Genomic DNA, 23,072 nt, shown 5'->3' with positions numbered 1-23,072 from the left:
ACTGTCAATATTTTCCCCCGTACCAGAGCCTTAAAACTGGTGCTATCCAGATTCGCTCTATCATCAGGCCTCAATCCTGATCTGTCTTGCTGACTTACCTTTTCTTGCTGCCTCCTCCAGCTCTCCACTTCGCAACCCAAGTGGCTCTTTTGCTGGTTCTGGCACCGGTCTCCAGCTAATGCTCATGTCTGCTGCCGGTCTCTCTGGTAGAAACTGTAATTTCCCTTTTTGATGCCTTCACGTTTATGGTGCCTCGTTTCTTAGCTGCCAATCTGCTTTTTATTATCTCCCATCTGTCCAGTACCTTGGCTTCCAGGTGACCTACCAAGCTCCAAGGGTTGCAGCCACCTTGTACTGTTCCACGCAGGTCTTGTCCTTGGCTGATTCCGCCACTTCTTGTTGTCTTCAATCTTTTGGTAGTCTCTCTGGTGTCTTTACTCGTCAGGCTCCAGCTCTGCAAAACCAGCTCCAGTGAATAGTGCTGAGCAGCTGCTTTGTTAGGGGCAGGTGCCCAAGATCAGATCTGCATGTCCAACACCATTTCGAAATTGACCACGCCCCCCTTTGGCTGCTTCTGAAACTTCTTGCAGTCATGAAAACAGATGGCAGCTGCTGGTTGGCTGTGGCTGCGTGGTAGCCTCATAGCCGCGTGACATGATGGCCTTAGAGGTGAATCCTCTGCTCGCAGTCCGCAACCACAACACTGACTGGGTGGTTTTAAATGTCTTCCAGACAGGAAAGCAAACAGTGGTCACTGGTTGTCTCAGGTTACAGCACTGTCTTAAGGTCACTAACACAATGCCACACTAGCACTTGTTAGTGACTTGTCTAGTCATCCAGTATTGCCATAAAAACGAATCAATAGTGTATCATAAACATCCGTAATAAGCCTTGCAATAATTATCATTCAAATATTGGGAAACGCCTATTGAATAGTTGAGGTCAGCCACCAAGGCAATACTAGCTCTCTTCTTAAAACCCCTTGCCATGCTCATGAGCACTTCAGAATCTGCTTGGAACACTGGTGAACAGGAATCCTCCCTGCACCCTGTATCTTACTATCTGTCAAGGGAACCTAGGAAGGGCAAGTAACTCCTCCTGACTTGAATCTCTCTGCCAAGGACTTGTTCCAGAACTGGTAGAGTCCCTTACATGATCTGGTCCACCAGGTTATTTTGACCTCTTTCTGCCGAGAGCAGCGTCTGTTGGAAGGAGTTTCCATCAAGGAGCCGTGTGCCGGAAAGCTGGGGGAGGTCAATGGAGGTGCTTACCACAAAGAACACTACAAAAGGTGAACTGTCTGATGAAAATCCACTCCTGAACACTAGACACTTTGGATCTGCACAATCTATTTGAGCTCGGGAAGTCCCACCATCTTTGAAGAAATTCCTGCTAATCTGTGGGGTATTAAGTCTTATATGGAGCCCTCCTACCATTCTGACAAGAGGGTAGAGCACGGTGGTTGTTCCGTTACATACCACTTGACACCTTTTAATGAAGGACTGCCCTCCCGTACAGGTATTGGTACAAAGGTAAAGCAAGGAAGTCCATGAAAAACCTATTTACCGCTGCTGGCTGGACTATGGACATTGCTCAACAAAGTAATTACTCAACTACTGAAATAATCAAATCAGTTCCACTGGGATTCCTATAGCTGGTGTTTTTAAATTAGCATACCTCTGACTTTCCTTTTTTCATGGCATTGTTGGCAATTGCGCTACAGATAATTAACCTTAAACAATTCAATAAAAGTCCACTAGGCCCATTATACTTACTGAATGAATGCGTCATTAACTGCTTCTAAGAAGTGGACACTCAGGGTCTCATCTAACGCATAGTCGTGATAGGTCAAGAGAACCTCAAGTAGCGGACTCACATCAGTCATTGTTATCAGCGGCACACAGAGCACTGATATACTCTTCACTCGATCTGCCATGATCCTGTGGAAATAAAATGATCCAATTGAAGTACAATTGGTATTTTAGATAATTACAGAAAGTTACTCCAAGCAGAAAGAAACCCCCATCTAAGCATCAGTCACCTGATTTATTATAAACAGATAGCATCAATTGAGGATTTAGATGGCACAAAGCCCTACAGTTGCAAAGCAAAAAGCATGAAAAAATGGCTGACCTTTTTTCAACCGGAATGTAAAAGGAGCGAAACATAGGCATTACCTCCTCAACCCTCTTCTTGTACCACTACTTACTATATGAGGTGTTTTAGCCTTCCCCGGGCATCACATGATTTAGCGAAAGTCAATCAGAGAGATATCTACTAAAAACATCCCAACCTCGCCCCCCCTCACAAACATCTCCTACCATAATGGTAATAAAAGGGAATGGTGTCCATAACACTTCCTATTTGTTTTGTCTAGTCTACGCATCACAGATGTAGAAAGAGCCGATTGTAACATCTAAGGTAAAAAAAGTGTGTTTTTCTCTGAGGCATTCATTTAGCCACAGTGGGTCCTTCAGGTCCCTTATATAAGACCTACTCTGGCTCAGTTTTGGTGGCACTTACAATGGAGCATAGAAAGCACTCTTCCAAGCGCCATCACTGTTTAAGGGATAAGGATGATGATGGCCATGGGAAGAGATATAAACAGGACATTCATTCTTCTGTGCCTGTTTCTGGAGGTTTTGACCTTTCTGAGGATCAAATGCAATATTTGATTCCTTCATTGTCAGATGCCCTGCGTAAGTCCTGGGATAAGGGAAGTAGCCATTATTCTCCTTCCTCCCATACCTGTTCTAAAACCTCATTTGATGTTTCCTCTCCTTCGTCAGCTTCATCTTGGCCATCTCCTGAGTATGATGAAGAGGATGTTCAGGTTCCTGAGTCCGTTCATAAAAGTAAATTTATTCCAAAGACTGAACTTCCTCCTTTGTTTAGATACTTGTGGGATAATCCTACTTGTCTGGCCATTAAAAGAAAGTTTCTAAATCTGTTGTTGTGTGAATGGAAAAACCCAGATACGGCTGACCTCCCAAAATTTCTCACCAAGTTGTACCTTTAGGCTAAAAGTGATGTAGAAATTCCTTCTATTAATAAAATAGACCATATGTTGGCTAATTTACCAGGACGCTCTTCTGTAGTATCTGATGAAGTCCCAGTTTCTGGTTTTGCAGATCGCAAGGAGTAAGCCTCTGGTCTTAATTTGGCTTTGAGTGCCACAACCTATGCAGTCTATGCATCTCACTCTTTGGTTAAATATTTTCAGACTATAACTACAACCATTCAAGAGGCGGTAGATTGTTCAGATTTATTCTCCAGCATGAATTACAGGCCTAATTTCTTTCAAACGTTTCCTGTGATATTGTTAAGGCTTCTGCTTGGTCTATTGCTTCGAATGTTGTTGCTAGACAATATATTTGAGGAATTGGAAGGCAGTTGATGCACAGAAGGCTGGTTTAATGCATATGCTTTCTTAGGCAAAAAGCTGTTTGGGGATAAATTGGAGGACCAGCTAAAGAGGGCTTTTAAAAATCAGGAAGATGCTCAGTTGTTTAGAGCCCAGGTTAAGCCTGATCTTTCTAAAAGTCCTATGAGAGGTAGACGCCAAAAGGTTTTTCACTTTAATATTCCTTCCAATAGGAACAGGCCAACTCAGCATTATTCTGGGAAGAGTCAAACCTCAAAACCCCCCTGCCGCCTGCCATTGGGATTCGGAGGGGTAAAACGTACTATTCCTACTCCATTGGAAGGGACTCAATTCAATTGAGTGGCTGTGTCTCCAGGGTCACATGGTAAGATATTGGTTATTAGAAGTCATTTCCAACCTTGATAGTCATGTGTTGCAGGATATTCATGTCTGTCTTTGCATTTTTATTTTAGGCAGCATGTGTCTTTGTTGTTCATTGGGTGCACCATCATCTGGACCCATTGGTTCGTCATCTCCTGGCACACTGGATTCCAGCTTCACACAGCCTCGACCAAATGGTGCCTGTGTCACACAATGTTTGGGTGCAAATGCAGTAATATGTGGATCCAGTACATCTCTCCCAGGGGATTTCTTTGTCCAGGCCACTCCCATGTATTCTAACAACAGATGCAAGGGGGTTAGGTTGGAGAGCTACACTGGAAAGTTAATCGATACAGGTTGTGTGGTGTTTGGAGGAGAAATGCCATTCCTTGAACTGGAAAGAAACGAGGAATGTCTTTCATTCTCTCCTTCATTTTTCCAACAGTTACAAAATCAGGTGGTTGTGCTCAGGACAGACAATACAGTCCCGAAATCTTACATAAAAAAACAGTCCGACCATCTCTCCCAGTGGCTTATACATTGGTCCCTACTGGACTGTTGGCGGTCGCTACACACTGACTCTAGGGAGTATTTCTATTGTTCTCTCTCGCGTGATCTGCATGTCATACTGGACCGATACTTTGTGATCCAGACACCAAACCACTGGGGAGAAGTATTTGGGGAAGACCTTTTTTGATCACAACCCCAAGCAGACACAGTTAGAGTGGGGAGAAAAACGACCGCTGGTTTCCACCTGGCAGCTACAATCTGCCATGTTGGAGGACCAGGTCTTCCGAGATGCAACAGGTGAGACACTGTTTCAATACCTGACTGAAAATTGGGGCACATCTTCTTCCAAACTAACAGACTGATAGGTACTGAAAGTCATTTTGAGATGCTACTGCATCTGTGGAATCATGGGGGTCAGGGTGGACCTGCAGAAAGACTTTGTGCGCATTGAAATATCACTGAGAGTGTTGGTGGCTGTGCCCCTGGATGACCATCCAAAGCAGGGTACAGTTACAGAGGCGCTGGGAAGGCATGCACTGACTGGACCTTTGTGTGTATCAAGCAAAAATGCTTGTAAAGGGGGACAAGTCCGGCCATCTTAATAGCATGGCTTTGCCTAGCGCCACATCAACTACACCATTCACTATGGTTAAGATAACTTTGATGCACGTGGTCACCAATCAGGTAGATATACACATGGCATTTAACACCCATTACCAAACACTGTACAATCCTCCCTTCATTGACCACTAGGCTCACTTGCAACCCTTCCTTGCTTTAGTGACACTAACAGCTATTGAACCATTGGATAGAAAGGAGCTCAATACACCCATTACATTGCAGGAAATCCGGGGGTCCATCCGGTGCGCAGCGACTAATAAGGGTTCAGGGCTGGATGGGTTTCCAATTGAATTCTATAAGGCATATGAACACCATTTAGCTCCTAAGTTACTAGAGCTGTACCAAACGGCTCTAACGGAAGGCCAGCTCCTGCCCACACTTTGGGAGTCCTTGATGGTGTCCCTCCCAAAACTTGGTAAGGACCCTTTCGAGCTATCCTCATACCACCCATTATCGATGCTGGGGTCCGGTTATAAGAACCTAGGCAAAGTTATAGCGGGTCGACTCTCTGAACATATGCCACTACTGGTGCCTCCAGACCAGAATGGTTTTGTGCCGAGATCGTCTGCCACTTTTAACATTCACCACCTACAAATGGTGATGGAGCTCTCTTCGGTCTGGTGGCCTTTTGCTGCATGCAAGGTACTAGACTTGGAGAAAACATTTGGTACGGTGGACTGAGATTACTTATTCTCAATTTTGACTGCTTTTGGTTTCACAGGAAGGCTGATAAGGCTAATTCGCCTGCTGTATATTGAACCCACAGCAAGGATGAAAATTGACTAATGTATCTTCCCTCTATTCCTGGTAAGTAGAGGAAGTCAGCAAGGCTGCCCCCTATCCCCACTGCTCTTTGCCCTGGCAATATAGCTTCTAGCGCAGAGGCTTCGGCAGCAGGGGCAGACTTGGGGCATCCCACTGAACACAGAGATTCACGTAGTCTCGATTATATGCAGCTGACATGTCAATCTGCATCTGAGAAGGTGTAGCAAGTGTCCGGAACATCCTGCAGGTGTTCCATGCTGCTTCTGGTTTGGTCGTGAATTGGGCCAAATTCTGACTATCTCCACTACACCCAAATTGCCTACAGCACAATTTCCTTGTAAATTCCCATCCTTTACGGTGGTAGCCATGCACATTCCGCTATTTAGGCATAAATATCTATCATGAGATGAGGGACCTTATCAATAGCAATCTTACAAGAGCATCGCATCTCTTTGTCCCCAAATGGCATTTAGGAGCACATTACCACTCAGAGTACAGTGTAGTGTGTGTTTATCTAAAATGGTGATGCTCCCCCATTTACTTTATTATTTCCACAACCGTCTGGTCCAAATCCCCAAATCTACATTTCACACTACACTCAGCCCTGGGGAGTTTCATTTGGAATAATGGTAGATGTTGAGTTACGCTCAGTAAACTACAAATGTCAGTGAACAAAGGGAGCTTGGGAGCCATGAACTTTGAGCACTATTATTTAGCAGCACAGCTGCGGTGGCCAGCATGCTGATTGGCAGGACACCTTGCAGAGGAGTTAGGACTCCCCACTACTGCACGAGCATAGCGCGTGGTTCAAACAGACCTTCCTTCCGCATGCACGACCCCTACAGGATGCCAATCAGGGCCGGCGCTAGGCATGGGCAGTGTGGGCAGCCGCCCAGGGCCTCGCGCTCAGGGGGCCTCGCGCCCCCGTGAAAGGTCACACGTTCACAGCTACAGGGCCCCCTGCCTCACCTGATCGCGCCCCCGTGAAAGACACACATTCACAGCTCACTACAGGGCCCCCTGCCTCGCCTGATCGCGCCCCCGTGAAAGGCACACATTCACAGCTCACTACAGGGCCCCCTGCCTCGCCTGATCGCGCCCCCGTGAAAGGCACACATTCACAGCTCACTACAGGGCCCCCTGCCTCGCCTGATCGCGCCCCCGTGAAAGGCACACATTCACAGCTCACTACAGGGCCCCCTGCCTCACCTGATCACATCACATTGCAGGTGGGGGAAGGTGCAAACGGATTGGGGGCGGCATAACAGCTGGGCCAGCAATTATGTTGGCTCACAATGTCAGGGGTGGGGCAGCGCCTCGGATAAGTACCGGCCATTCTAGGCTCTGTTTCTGCATTTTGTTTCCAGGCAACGGAGGCCCCTTTGTTTCTTGGCAGCACCAGCCGGACACAGGTAAGAGGAGGTGGGTGAAGGGAGGAGGGAGCAGCCAGATCAACTGGCGTTAAGTCATTTGTTATCCTTGACAGCAGGCATGGCTGTAATTTCCTTTTGTACAACAGGAAGAAAGGTCTCATCTTGCAGTTTGTTTCCGCGCATGTGGAATAAATGCCTGACATATTTAACAAGTCAAGAAGGTGGCACCCTGTTTACCCAGTAGCCCCACCATAAAAACGTTTATGTTGTAGATATCAACGTTTGCATTCTGAAACGTGTGTTTTGTTTTTGTATGTGTGCCAACAAATTCTGGCAAGCAAAAAGCTTTAATTTATAGAGAAATGTCTGGTTTAAGGAGTCCATACGGGTCGGGCAAAGCGCTTACGTTTCATAGGGCGAGACTTAAACCTCTTTCTACCCCATGAATTTGAAAAAAAATGTTACTTTATTTGTGAGGGCTTCACTTCAGAATGTGGAGATGGTCTCTGAATAGTTGCCACTCCCCCCTCCCAAAGTTCATACACACTCCTGCTCGCATCTGCTCGCTGTCCCACGGTTTTCCGCAAAGCCCTCAAGTTTCCCTAGTCAATGCGTTAAGTATCCCATCCACTCCAGATTTGTGCTCGGTATTACCGATTTAATGGCAAAGCCAACAGGTCTTGCATTTTGTGACTTATTTGTTATTGCCAATGGCTTTTAACCCGGCTCTACAGTGCAGCATAGCTAAAGAATATTAATAATAAAATTCCTATGACGGCTCCGTCATTTTGAATGTAGGTGCACCATGCTTTTGCACACCTACAAAATGACTCAGGAACATTTTTTTAATACTTTTATTTTGCAATCCGAGTTGGAACAGGGAGGGCATGGGTAATGGAAGGAGGAAAGCAAACATGCGAGAGAGAGAGAGAGGAACAGCGAGATGGGGAGAGAAGCACACGGCTGAAAAGCAACAAGGGAGGAGAAGAGCACAATTGTGAGTGCATCACAAAAGGATGAGGGAGAGAAGCAATTGGGATTGAAAGAGCAACATCGAGCATGACAGGGGAAGAGAAGCACACTAGGGAGACAGCTTGAAAACACATGCATTCTTTTGGAGGGCTTGAGAAAAAAGAAGAAAGAAATTCCTTAAAAGTAGAAGTGGAAGGGTAAAAGTAAATTGCATATGTTCCAGGGGAGTGATAGACATAAGATGGGCAAGGCAAGCCATTCAAACGGAAGCAGGTAAACAAGAGTGACAGTAAAGCTGGCCAATGGAAATAAATGGGTGGGCTGCAAGTCCTTCTATGCTCTCACAATAAGTCTTTCACAACCAGAGAGGAATCGCCCTAAAATGTGGATCAGGAATAGCTGCTTATTGCAAATCAGGCAGTTCTTACAATACATCACAAGATTGAGCAAAAAAAAGCCCCAATAGTGACAAGTGCCATAACTATTGATGTTGACCTCTTAAAGGTAAAGCTAGCATGGCTATGCTATATAACTAAAAAAGGAGTGGTAAGGACTGGTTTTGTGGAAGTAGGAGACTGTAAGATACTTTGTGTAGATTGGAGAAAGGTACCGAGCATGCCTCTGGAACACATTCACCTCTGCCAAGTGTTTGTCATAGCAAGCTCTGTTTTTTTACCCTCGCCCTGCCTTTCCTGGCCCATTGTTCATTGGAAGGGCTGAAACTCACAGGATAACTAGGGAGTACAGAGTGACTAGGGAGTGCTAGGGAGTGCAGAGTGACTGCAGAGTGCTAGGGGGAGCTAGGGAGTGCTAGGGAGTGCAGAGTGTCTAGGGAGTGCAGAGTGACTAGGGAGTACTAGGGAGTGCAGAGTGACTAGGGAGTGCTAGGGAGTGCAGAGTGACTAGGGAGTGCTAGGGAGGGCAGAGTGACTGCAGAGTGACTAGGGAGTGCAGAGTGGCTAGGGAGTGCTAGGGAGTGCAGAGGGACTAGGGAGTGCTAGGGAGTGCAGAGTGCAAGGGAGTGCAGAGTGCAAGGGAGGGCTAGGGAGTGCAGAGTGACTAGGGAGTGCAGAGTGACTAGGGAGTGCTATGGAGTGCTAGGGACTGCAGAGTGACTACAGATATTAAGCTAATGGCAATGTAAATGACGATGCCACTTTTTGTCAATGTTACTGATATCCACATTAGTTAGCTTCCGTGATGCCAAATAAGATCAATAGTACTACGATGTCGCTTTCTGTGATGTCACTTCTTGTGACGCAATATGCAATTAGGGGGGCCTCGCATCTTCCCTTTCGCCCGGGGCCTCAGAAGGCCTAGGACCGGCCCTGATGCCAATGGCCTGTTGCAGGTTGCATATGATAGTTTTCATTGCAGTCTACAACTCACGCAGCGCATCCCCCAATATATGTCTGAAATCCCGCTATGCTCTATCACGCCATTCAGTGACATGTTGGGAAGGGAGGGACTAGAGACATAGGAAGCAGCAGGTGTAGGTACGCTGGGTGCTTGGTTTCAGGATGGTGCACTTTTGCCCTTTGATAGATTACAAGAGGAACATGAACTCCAGGTGGGTAACTTCTTGGCTCATGTTTGTTTGCCACCTGCACTGGAACGACTCTGGCACATCACAAACACAGAGCCAGGTCAGCACCACCGATACACACGCTCTACCTCACAGGCAGTGGCTGCTGCCTCATTACGTGTTTTTTGCGTGCCCTAGCGTACACTACGCACAATCCAAAGTCTGTGGCTTGTAGGTGCTGGGAGGGAGACATTGGTAGAGGGCTAACAAAGAAAGAGTTGGAGAAAGCACTTATATACCCAAGGAAATTGTAGCGAAACACTCGGTTTCAGTACATTCAGCATAACATCATGCCTAGGGCCTATCTCACCCCAGTGACTCTCCACCAAATGTTTGGGTCACCCTCAGATTGCACTTGATGCCGACAACCAAGAGTGGTGCATATGTTCTTGAGATGCCCGGTGGCTGCAACACTATGGGGAATTGTCTCCACTGCGTTAACAGAGGTGACTGGCCGCGTAGATGTATGCACGCTGGAGGGCTCCCTGTTGAAAACTGCGAAAGCCGCAAGTTGTTCCATTGATTTGGCACTACTGATAGCCTGCAGACTTATTGCAAGGCTCAAACATTACCAAGTATAGCCCAATGGTGCACAGTGACGCTTAAGTGGAGAAGGGCGGAGGCCGTGGTATTAAGGCGTGAGGAGGCTCGCAGACTACTCAAACACCCCACTGCAGCAGACTGGGCGGTGCTGCTACTTGATTCACAGACTTGTAAGGAAGAGTTGAGTGCTTAGAATTCACACTAATGTCTGCATTACGGCTCAGCCGTTGAAAGTTTGGTGTGCTGTAGCCATCCCCTCTCCCCCCTAGTTCCCTTTTTTCCTCCTTCCCATTCCTCTCCCCTTTCCGTCCCCTCGCACTAATTCACACCCTCTACACCCTCTTTGGGCCCAATGCACGCCTCTCCCGCAACCTCTGCTAGTCTTTCATTCTATATCGCCAGGCTCAACGGGGAACTGAACATATCTGAGATGGATGGAACTTCTACAAGCAATCGGAGTACTTATAGATGTGTTGATACCACTGCATGACCTGATGTTTCTTATTGTTTTAATTGTTTGTAAAAGCAGGACCAATGACGCCTGTTGGTAATTTTGTTACGGAATTACAGCACAAGTCACTAGATCGGTATACCGTTAATGTGAATGTCTCTTACTCCCGATGTGACACATGTGTATGTGATATTGATCAAATCTAATACAATTGGTTACAAAAATAAACATAGTGTCCGGCACGGGGTCACACAGCTTAGGAGACCTGGCCCATCTATTGTCTTTCACAGCAACCTACATTTGAAGGAAGGACACTTTTATAGCAGAGAGGGTCAGCAGAGTATTCCTATCCTACCATGACTTTTGTCTAGCTCAGCATGTTTTCGATTAATTGTGCCCAAAGTTTGGTCCGCAGCTAGACCTTTTTGCCACCACAGCCAATGCCCTTCTTCCTTTCTTTCTGTCCCAGTTTCAGGAACAAGGTTCTTGGGGGATAGATGCATTAACGTGTCGATGGACTCAGGTGCAATTTTCGCCTTTCCCCCTTTTTAGTTGATACTCAAACTACTGGTCAGATTACGAAGAGACAATGTATACCTGGTCCTGGTAGCTTCCTTTTGGCAAATCATGGGGTGGTTCTCGTTGTTACGGTTAAGGGGAATAGCTCCAGAGTGGGTCATTTCATTGGATCAGACTTCTCTTCGATCTCCCCTCCTGTCCCTGGACGCATACAAGAGAATACATCTGACGGTATGGATATTGGAGAGCGGAGTTTGAGGAATTTGGGGTTCGTTTCTCCAGTAGTTCACTCGGTCCAACAGTCCAGAATGCTTTCTACTAGCAAGTCATATGTTCATCATTGAACTTTATACACTAAATGGTGTGTTGAGCATTCTTTAAATCCCTCAAAGTATGAATCCCGATGGATTCTTTAATTTTTGCAAGAAGGTTTCGAAAAGGGTTTGACAGTTGCAACTTTAAGGGTCCAATGACCTCCTTGGGGTGTACCCAAAATAAAATCTATTAGTGCAAGATTGTTAAAAGGATTTTCATTAAGGAAACCAAATATTAAAATCCCTTCCCCTTGATCTTCCTCTGGTCCTTGGAGCACTTGAACTTCCTCCATTTCAACCTCTGGAAGAAGTGAGTTAGAAACATTTGTCTTTCAAAGTGTGTGTTTTTGGTGGCTATTACATCTGCACGTGGGCTGGGGGAGTTGGGTTAAATTCCCATCAGACCCTCTTATTTGAGAATATTTTCTGACCGGTTGGTCTTTAGGCTGGGTCTACGGTTTCGTCCAAAGCTCTTAACTCCCTTTCATCAGGATGAGGAGATAATTTTGCTTTCTTCCTTTTAATTTCTTTCGACTCCAGAAGCAGAAGAATCCTTAAATTGTTTGGAAGTGTTGAGAGCTGTAAAAATGCATTTGTCTAGATACCAGGAATATAGACAATGTGATAATCTGTTTGTGCACTTAGACGTTTTACGTCAGGTACAGAAGACGTCTACCCAAACTTTGAGAAGGTCGATTGAGTCCTTCATTTCTATGGCCTACGTTACTCAGGACACCGACTTACCAAGTGAAATTCAGGGCAGATCCACTCGTGATAGGGCTGCATTCTGGGTTGAGGAGGGTGAAGCTTCTATTTTGTAAATCTGCAGGGCAGCTACCTGGGCTACATAGACTAATCTGCTACTCAGTATAGACTGGATGTTCAGATTTCTGAAACTATACATTTTGGTACTAGGGTTCTGCTGGATGCTATTCCCTGAAGAATTGTGTCTCCTAAGTTTGCATTAAACGTTTGTGCTGCATCCACTGAAAGTACTATCAGGGAATCAGTTTTTGCTGACTGCTCTGGTATATCCTCATATAGTAAGTAGTTGTGCGAGAAGAGGGTTGTGGAAGTAATGATTCAATTACTTACCGGTCATCTTCATTACTCTGAATACTCTTCTTTTTGCACCAATACTAAGGACCCTCCCTCCCATTCCCATTCACAACCTGTTTGCCTTCTTTTAGGTTGGGGAATTACAGAAAGTGTTGGGGACCCTGTCCCCTTTTATTCCCATCATGGTAGGAGAGGTGGTTTTTCACTAGATATCTCTCTGATTGGCTTTAGCTAAATCATTTGATGTCTGGGGGAGGCTAACACCTCATATAATAGGTATTGGTACGAGAAAAAGGGCATTCCAAGTAATGAAGATTACCTGTAATTAATTCAATCACTATATGCCCTCTTCGTAACTTGTAGTAATAGGGCACATTTTTTGCGCCGGGAAACCTTTTTGGGTATCTGTTGCACACTATAAATCTAAAAACTAAACTAAACTAAACTAAATGTCATACATTGGACAGAGAACACAATAACAAAGAAGGCAAAGCATGATGGATAGGACAACGTTTGCACATACGATTACCTCTCCACTCATGGAATGTTAGCTCTTTTAAAAACTGTACTATAATCATAATGTGAATCCTTTGCATAAACTGAGGCAAGCATTGTGCTCTTTGTCTTACTTTACTGATCTGACGGAAGCAGGCAACCATTCAAACTACTTTTTCCATGAAGGGGGTCCCTGCCCGGGGGAGGAGGCTGAGACCTCCACCGACCTAGAAGGCCCCCCTCAAATGTCTAAATTACACCACAAGCATTCTGTTGTGTTTCAGCCCTCTTCTAGGAGTCTAACAACCATGTGAGACTATGGCCCCAGGACACATTAACTCCACCAAGCCCTGGTGTGCCCACAAAGAAAAGGGTGAATAAGCTGACATACAGTTTGGATCAGAGATAAAGGTCAGCCTTTGAACACTGAATGGAAAACTAAGTAAGAGAAGAAGACAAAAACACTGCAGGCCTTTGGTGAGAAAGACGAAAATGAAGGTAGTCCGAAAAAGAGGGCAAGCCACAATAACAAAAACACAAACAGGATGTAGGACTGCATTCAATGTGAAATTATCAAGAAGTTGAGCTGGCTTTGGTTGGTCCCCCTATTAATCACCGCTCAAGTCCTGTCGTTCTGGTGGATGGAAATCTGCATGGACTAATGTATGATTCAATTATTTAACCAGGACTAATAGCATGTCACGTTTGAATTGGATGACTTTGTTGTCAAGCTGGGGCTGGCTTAAACCTGGAAATTTTCAACTTGATATACTAACACTCAGGGGTACTGGCGAAAGGCCACGACTGATGGAGCCAAGACCAGTTCAGCTTTTATGACTCACTTGGAAACACTGATCTGGTGTCAACAAGTCATATGTGCAGAATGGGTTCCTCCTTATCGGAGCTTGTTCCTGTAAAGGGAGGTCCCGCTCAATGTGATTTTCAACTTGCACGTCAAGTCTCTCGAAGTCCTAATAAAAGCCAAGGAAATAAGCATCCTCCACTATCAGGGGGACAGCCAGTTCTCCCTGAGTGTCTCATCAGGCCATGACTTTGCCCAGATGGAGAACATACCATAACATACCATTCAATTTTGAATATCCAGGGATTATCTCAAGCTGAACTCTATCAAATTACAGTTTATCCACATCGCCAACCCATGAAGCCGCATCAAACCCAGGAATGAAGTGATAGACAGCATTACGCGTAAACAGCATCAAGCTCCTGGGAGTCCACATTGATACCAACCTCAGCTTCAGGATGCACACAGGGCCCAACTTCGCCTGGCCTAACTACCCCTGCTCAACAGAGTGGAGCAGTTCCTTCAAAAAGAAGGCTTCAGGACTGCTGTTGAACAAATGGCTTTATCTAGTCTTGATCGTAGTAAAGCTCTTCTGGCCAGTGTAACCTAGACCCTTATGGAATATCTGAAGAGCTTCACATGAAGCAGTTTGCCTCATTAAAGTTCTATTGAAATGTAACTAAATTCCAATTATCATAGATATACATTGACTCCCTCTACACACCAGCAGGGGGAGTCTTCAAGACATGCTATGTCATCTACAAAACAGTCAAAGCAGGCACTCCACATACCTGGCAAACTAGTGCAAGATGTCTGAAGGACTTTACTAGACAGCAAGCTCCAGGATAGTAAGACTGAAGTCTAGGGAATCCAATAATAGAAAAGACAAGACACAAAGGCTTTTCATGCTTGCGCCTAGGTGAGGACCTGCATACAACTGAATTCTATCAGGCACCTTCCCTTCTCTAAGGCAGAAAGAACTGCTTAAGAAGTCCTTCATTAATGATAATGGGGAAACAAATGAAGTCCTCTAATGGGACACACTGAAAGTAGTGGTCACGGGAGTCCCAATAGCAGAAGGGTCCTATAGATGTAAACTCCAAAAAGAAACAATATTGGACAACAGGAGGAGGAGCAGCACCAGCAAGACAGAATTCGAAATTAACACAAGAGCAGGGTTAGTAGATTCTTAGCTATTCAGATTAAATACACAGGCCTCAAAAACTGACAAATGAAATAAAACACAGTACCAACATCTTTAGATTATTTGAGCACCTATATGTTAATGAAGCTGGAACACACAGTAAAATGGGAGGAAATTATGTGAAAGACACCCCAACATTATAGGCACCGTGGCAATGGGTAACAGAACTGGAAGAAGAATTATCCTAAAAGAATTAAAACATACAATCCAAATCAAGGACTGTTTCTCTTCCATTACTTTGTGAAACGTAATTCTTAATGATGGAACGATACTTGCTATAACCCAGGTCAATTTGATCTACTATACAATATGTCTTTCAAATTTTTATAAAAAAGGGAATTGACAAAAATATAATCCAAAATCTTCCATCGGCTAATGACCAAGGACTAAACAATTTCACACACATTTGAACCTAATATAAGGCTTTGTTGCTTCCAGTAGTATTAAAATCATGTATTAGTTTTATAAACGAACCTCTGCCATACATTTGTGATGGCAAGAACCTCCATTCACAAAGGACTCAAAGGCTTAGATGTCATTGGAAATGGCACACTTTACTCACAGCCCACCCAACAAATTGCTTCAATTGATTAACCAAGTACAAAGGAAGGCAAGGCAGATCTCAAAGCAAGAAAGCTGAAATAAAGGAGCTAGCTCAGTGAGCAGAATGCTCACATAAAAAGGCTTTTCAGCAACTTGAAATCCTGTCTAGGAAGATTCTGACTTTCATACTTCTGAGGTGAGTACTTACAATGCTAAGAAGAAGCAAAAGTGGGGTACTCAATGCTTTAGAAAAAAAAAACGAATGATTATTTATCTGTAATTTGTGATGGGGGAAAACGTAAGCATGACACGCGAAGTCCAGAGAAAAACTGGAACAGGCAAGAGGTTGAACTAAAATCGCAATTAAAGGCAACACTGATTTAAGGAACCCTAGAACTAACTGTGAGCAAGCTATGGGAAGAAGGTAATTTACATTTTTCTCCCAATTTATGACAGGTAGACAGGTAAAGTCCTGTGCCCGTGTCTAGAATTCTACCATCTGATGCTCAAATAAATGACTTATTTCAAGTGGGGCAAGTGACCTTGCTGTCAGCTCTTTGATGTGGCCTTTGCGACATCCCAGCACCCAAACATATACTAAAGGAAAGATCTTAGAAAGTAAAATTAGGACCGCTCGTATATGGTGATGCCCAGCTTACATGCTGTGTGTTTCTGAAAACACTCTTCTCACGTTCACTCCTCAACCTCAGCTTCTGAAAACAAAATACAAGGGTCAATAAAGGTACAAGTAGTTCCATGGCCAACGTTTCCCACCTTGTCCATGGCCTTCTTTGACCTCTGTGTTTCATCTCCTTAAAGACCGTTGAAATACCAAATTTCCAATTTACACTCCATCTACATTGCCAAAGCCAGACTGGTAGTGTTAAAAAATTATGCAAAGCACGATTGAGATCAGCCTTTTTCAGCCCCGTATTGTAATCACGTGAACATCTAAGTGATCTTCAAGAACCTCTCCCAGATTCATAAATACCCCCACAGAAAAGTCCCTAAACTACTCTGCAGTGACAAAGCGCAAGCCCCCTGGATACTTCCTGTGCTCTTCAAACCAAATCGCTTATTATTGTACAATCATGCTAAAACTGCTAAAGTAAAAGCTCCTGTCAGTTCAAGGCAATTGATATGTTTTGATCTCCCCTCGTCAATCTTCACCTGGCCCCCATAAAGAAACAGAGGGCCTGATCGACCCTCGGTCTGCCACTTCCGCTGCCAGAAACCTCTTGGAAGTGATTCAGCCTCTGGTGCTTCACTACAGAGGTCTCCTAATTTGTTCTTCATTTCAAGAGCATTTAACTTTAGTTGCAGTTCCATACACAAGTGCTGCAAATGGTCTTCTTTAGGGTTTCCTAAAATGATGCTTAGAAAACACCTACCTTCCTTGAGTGTTCCGTCTGTTAAGACTATTTCCTCCAAGCTCCGCTACTAATGAAGAGACCATCTGTAACAACAAAATCAGGAACATCGTTACACGCCTTCTCCTTCCACAGATCACGCACTCTTTACAAGTTATCAATTCTATGCTCTTATGTGGTTGATAATATAAAAATGTGCACATTTAGTGGATCTACTGAATCAAAAAAGGAACATCTGGAAGTCAATTGACCTGAAAGAACGCACGGGTTTTACTTTCCAATTTAATAGACACTGATAACATAGCAAGCAGCCACTGTTTTAATGGGAGAAAAAGAATATTATGTGAACCAATCTAGATTCTTTCATAGTAAAAGAATCAATTTTTGTGAGTGTCAATTTTATCAAAACCTTCGGAGAAACGAGATTCGCAATTGGGTTGCAAATGCTCCAATCTATGAGCAAATCCGATTTGGTGCAATATTTAAAATCCTCTCAGTTTCCATGATGCAAATGTTAGCCTGTGCACTGCTCGGGAATCAGCATTGTAGCATATATATAGTGCTTCAATACCCTTTCTTGCATGTCTAGCAGTGTATGTAGGCAGGAAGAGAGACCAGCGTGAACATTGTAATTTTATTTAAGATTTAAACACACAGGCAGCTATACCGCACCGACCTAGTCATAGGGTCAGAAGGGTGGTGTCTCATGTACAACCGTCCGCCCCCCGCCCCCCAAATAAACAAGCATTGTCAAGTCAGTCAGTCAAAATACTTTATTGCGATAACTTAATATCATACAAAGACAATGGCAAAATACATATTACATTAAGACAAATACAAAAATTACGTACATTAAAAACAATTAAAATACAACAGGATAAAAGTCATCATAGACCATAATACAGTTCATATCAAGTACGAAGTATAAAGTGCAAAGTGCTAATGTGCAAAAAGCTTAAAAAAAAACAAAAAAAAAGGTTACGAATAAAATCCCCAGCAAAATAATCGTTACCAACACCAATGTCCCTGTTACAATGGTTTTTAGGTCTCCTGGCGTTTAACAGCGCGTCAGCGCTGTGTCCGCCAGGAGATCTTTTGTCGCTGACTGTGCTTCCCAGGAGACAGCACCTGGCCGCGGGCATTTCGCAAAAGCCGAGCGGCGCAGGCCACGCGCGCGCGAACGCGCTCGCCGTGGCTGTCTCCTGGGAAGCGCAAACATTACAGGCACACCTCTCCCTGCACGCATGCGCACACAGAGACACACACGAGCACACCTACACACACGCACGCACACACACATAAAGAGACCCCTCCCCCCTCGCCGCCGCATATATACATACAAGCGCACCCCCCCACTAAACCCCACTTACCGCCATTCTACACTTCTGCAGCCTCCGCGGGGCTCCCCCTCGGCCATGGGAGCCCCGCGTCACCAGCACTGCTTCTCTCTGTGGGCGCGGGCTTCCGAAGACGGAAGTCCCGCCCCACGGAAGTCCCGCCCCACGCAAGGTTTCTGTTTCGCGCTGTAGCCTGAAGTCGTAGAATTTTTTTAACTTTCTTCAGTGGACAGTTCCAATTGTAAACATAAAAAAAAGCCTCCTTATCTTATGATTCTGCAGTTTTTGCAAATAGTCGAAAAACTCACAATTTAACACTGGTCCATTTCATTTAGTAATCTCTTAATCTACGACCATGTGATAAAAGTCCTTAGATGATGGAAGGCATCAGCAGATGTAGATTTCATAAATTAGCCCTCCACTTTCTGCTGTGCAGTAAATGTGCCCATGTACATATAACCACAAATCGTTTGAATGAACAAAGTTATGTGTTACCCTGAGCACGAATGTCTATCCTGCTTGGCCAAGAATAGAACATGTCATCTTGCTCATTGCTGGCTCCATCTCCATGCTATGAATATTGATTTATAACTTCAGCATTCAAAATGTTAAATATGTTCGTAGCTACCAAGTGACTCAGTGTATTGTAAAACTCCTTTATCAGCCCCATATTTTAGCCCAAAAAATGTTGCATTTTGGACTTGTAGCTTAACTTAACTTTTTTAAGTATAGGCTTGAAAATGCAATCGTGTAGAGCAACTCGGGGAGAGGAGTTGTCCTAATGGCTAGGGTGTGCGACTTCGAATCTGGGGAACTGGGATCGAGTTTTGGCAATGACGCTGAACATCCTGTGATTCTGGGCAAATCACTTGATCTCCCCTTGCCTAACAACAAAAAATAAAAATGAATGTATTCTCATGTAATGCAACTGGTACTATGTAAAGTGCTCAGATACCTGATTCGGGTCAATTATGCGCTATATAAAACTCTGTAAAATAAATACAAAATAAATAGAGAGCTAATAGGTAGAAGGACGGCCTGACTGAAGGTATCATGCATGACATCGGACCACTTGTCCTGCTAACTATGATCACGATGATCAACAATATTATTCACAACATTTGACAGTTTGCAAATCATCTTTATACAACAATTCAGAGTTTGATAACAAATTAATGTAACACATTGTAATATACAATGCCAATAGCTCAAACTTTAAAGCTGGGAGACCTATTGCATTGTAAATGCTTGTTATAATTACAGTCCCAATATAATTACAAATAGCCTAATTAAAGTGCACAATCCGTGCTACAAAGGAGGTAGACACATTCTTTAATCTAATATTCCTGCTCCTAATAGCTCTCACCAGAAAACTAGCCACATGAAACATAATCCTGGGAGTCTGTAACAGTTGTAAAAAAATAAGAGCAGGTTTAACTAGGATAAATCCAGCTTCCTTAAGTATAGGCACAAGGAACATTCTCCGAGCATCAATGTAGTGACTGCAAAACATTACAAAATGCATAGTATTTTGTTCAGAGAAATGATCGCAAGAACATGGTGGCGCCTTTTCTGGGGTACTCCATACAGGATAAAAACCAAGATTAAAATGTATCAAATTAAAACGAAAACGAGTTAAAATAAACCTGTGGTATGGATGAGTCACGATATTCAGGTAACTTTCTGGGCCATTAGGTATGGACAGTATTAAACTAGCCCTGACACAGGGTTTTTTCATTGTCAAGTCAAAAGGTCTGGCCTTGGCAAGCTGGTTCGATGGTCAAATATTTTATATTTTATTACAAGCACCGGCCACATTCTGCAACATAAACCCGGCTGCCATATGCTTGCAATAAAAAACTGAAATAAAAAAAAAATCACTGATGTGGCTGTTTTACTAGTAATGTTTTTAATTAATTCTGATGGGCCATGCATTTTGTTATTGTTATCTGTAATGGAGACCAGGGGGCTCTAACGTTACAGTGTCACTTACATGCATATAACAGAAACTTTAAAATGGAAAAGGAAAATAAATCAACAACTAACTGGGCAGCGAAGTCATGGCAAAATAGTGATTATTTAAAGATTTTTAAAAAATCAATGTAAAAGTACTATCTAAACAAGTCTTGTCACTGAAGAGAAGGGAACCATTCATTTAGGCAGAACCAAAACAATAAATTTTATACTAATGTAACCAATGTGCACAGCCTTTGTGAAGAGAAGGGAGCCATTAGGTAAAGTGTGGCTTATCCATTGCTCATTGCGTTATGTTTTGGTGGACAGAAAAAAAAAGAACCACTATTTAATTTTTTTTTTAGATGAAGCCAGGTGACCACAATCTGCTCAATTTATGCACATTAGGTATATTGTTTGGGAAAGACAATAGCCTAGTGTGTCATAGGTTAAATGTGAAAAAAGGGCCTAAACCATATAGCAAAATGCGCAAAGCAGAGATGCTATGAAATGAGTAAAACAAAGCCAAACGGGCTGGAATCGGAGTTGGGGACAAGAGCAGCAGCCATGAACCTTTTTTTTTTTTTTTAAAGCAGGGATACAGCTTGCTGCAGTATAAACGTGCTCATTAACGGGGAGGAAACTGAAGGAGGACTCAACTTAGCATCCGGAGCCAAAATCACACAATCTTTGAAGGTCCAGATTTCACCTACTCTTGGGAGGCACCTGCATGGATGAGAGTCTAAGCGCTTGGTAGGTTGCTGAACTGACAGAAAAATAACTAATTGGCTGGTCCCAAGTTACCTTTCTGTATTCACCCCTCTCTACAAGCACAGTATTGTTTTCTTAAATACCAGAGGCCGTTGTTTTTTTGGGTTTATCTGCGGAGATACTCCTACACTTTCAGAATTTCCTTCCAAGCACTTTCCACTTATATTATTCGTAGGGAACATTTCAGAGTCTACTGTTTCAGGATAAGGCAAGCAAAATGAAATTGATGGGAGATCTGCACACAGTGCAATGCACAAAATTGAGGCAAAATGAGTTGATTTAGATAGGCACACAGTGTGGGGCAGGATGGTAGGCAAAGTGAAGTTGATTTAAATATGCACCCAGAGTGAAATACAAGTTTTAGTTAAAATGAAGCAGGAGAACACTAAGCAATTACAAGCACTTCAAAGTAAAACATCAAGGCCCGTGAGGCAAATAAAGGATGAATGCCTTGGTACACAATTGAGTAACCGGTTCCACTCAATCACCATAAATACAGAACAGTGGTATAGAGCAAACACCTAATATCACATACAACCGAGGCACAACGCTTACTTCAGAGACAAGGTCAGTATTTTATATACTAGTTTAATAGGGAAATAGTTAACGATGTTACTTGTTTAAAGTGATGATATCATTTTATAATCATTTGACTAATGTCTGTCTTGAATAAAACATGCTTAATAAATCATATCCCCAGCAAGTCACTACTCCATAGGTACTTCTAAATGAGCAGTTAAATATGGTATTGTAACGAGGAAAAAAATGATACTGTAAATTAAAGCCGCGAGATAGGTCTGCAGGATGCCACAATTTCCTAATTTCTGTATGGTCCGGAGTCCATTCACTGACAGTTTCCATCTCCTAATCGCCTCTTGTCCATGCTCCGCTTTTTTGCCCCGTCCTGGGAGACCCTGACCTAGACCCTCCTTCCTGCCCCTGCAACTGGACACCTACAGTCATCTATCCACAAAGCACACTTGCCCCACATACCGAGATAAAAAATGCTTTGGTGAAGATTATTGTATTCACAAGACCCCTTCCTCATTCCATTCCCACTGACCCGCCATTTTGTCTTTCCTGTTATTACTTTTCCATCTCTCCTGCACCTCCCCTCCACATTCAGTGCTTTGGTGGGTTTGCACTGCTTGATAAAGTGCTTTATAAGCCACCACCATAACATTGCCCATTGCTCCTCTGGCCAGCATCAGCCCTCGAATCATTGTCGGCCTCGGCTCCAAAAACACTACTTTCATCTTTAGTCACAGTATCACAAGGCCCCAGCATTTATGGTAGTCTGGTGCAGTATCACTGCACGTTACGGTGTGATATTGGCTCAGAGTGCTCACCAACTTGTAAAGCCCAAGCAAAACAGACCCAGTGTTAAGACCCCAATACCGATTCAGAAAAGGGGGTGGTGATGAACAGAGTGTCTGAATTAAGCAGACCACTCTTACCCAGTCCAAAGATCAGGGCTTGATCCATCACCGTTATTTATCTCACTGCCCCATCCCAGCTCAGAACCTGGCTATCTGCAAATTGGTCTGTCCCTGGCCCAGTGCATCATGGGAACAGGGCAGACCAAACTACCAAGCCAATTCTTCACCAGAAAGGAGACAAGCTACCGGGGACCGGTTTCTGGCATTTCAGCCTCTACGGCCCGGCTTGCTTGAATCCGGATGGAGCAGTGAGCAAGGGACTCATGTCTGAGTATACCCTGCCACACCTATAGTGGCCAAAAACGATTCAGAAAAGGGGGTGGTGATGAACAGAGTGTCTGAATTAAGCAGACCACTCTTACCCAGTCCAAAGATCAGGGCTTGATCCATCACCGTTATTTATCTCACTGCCCCATCCCAGCTCAGAACCTGGCTATATGCAAATTGGTCTGTCCCTGGCCCAGTGCATCATGGGAACAGGGCAGACCAAACTACCAAGCCAATTCTTCACCAGAAAGGAGACAAGCTACCGGGGACCGGTTTCTGGCATTTCAGCCTCTTCGGCCCGGCTTGCTTGAATCCTGATGGAGCAGTGAGAAAGGGACTCATGTCTGAGTATACCCTGCCACACCTATAGTGGCCAAAAACGATTCAGAAAAGGGGTGGTGATGAACAGAGTGTCTGAATTAAGCAGACCATTC

At 44.0% G+C, this 23,072-nt stretch overlaps 1 protein-coding gene across 2 annotated transcripts in view; it reads right to left on the bottom strand.

The window, feature by feature from the left end:
- FANCC (FA complementation group C) overlaps nt 1-23,072 on the bottom strand; it is a 1,254,769-nt gene that overhangs the window by 707,873 nt on the left and 523,824 nt on the right. For both annotated transcript variants that reach the window (XM_078675695.1, XM_078675696.1), the window contains 2 exons: nt 16,893-16,957; nt 1,776-1,940 (listed from right to left, as the gene is read on the bottom strand). In XM_078675695.1, the coding sequence (XP_078531821.1) occupies nt 1,776-1,940; nt 16,893-16,957 (230 nt within the window). The remainder of the gene's footprint in view (nt 1-1,775; nt 1,941-16,892; nt 16,958-23,072) is intronic.

The sequence above is a fragment of the Lissotriton helveticus genome, chromosome 2_1 (assembly GCF_964261635.1).
Source record: "Lissotriton helveticus chromosome 2_1, aLisHel1.1, whole genome shotgun sequence".
Lineage (NCBI taxonomy): Eukaryota > Metazoa > Chordata > Amphibia > Caudata > Salamandridae > Lissotriton > Lissotriton helveticus.
Note: the sequence above shows the minus strand (reverse complement) of the source record. Positions and strands in the feature narration are given on the sequence as shown.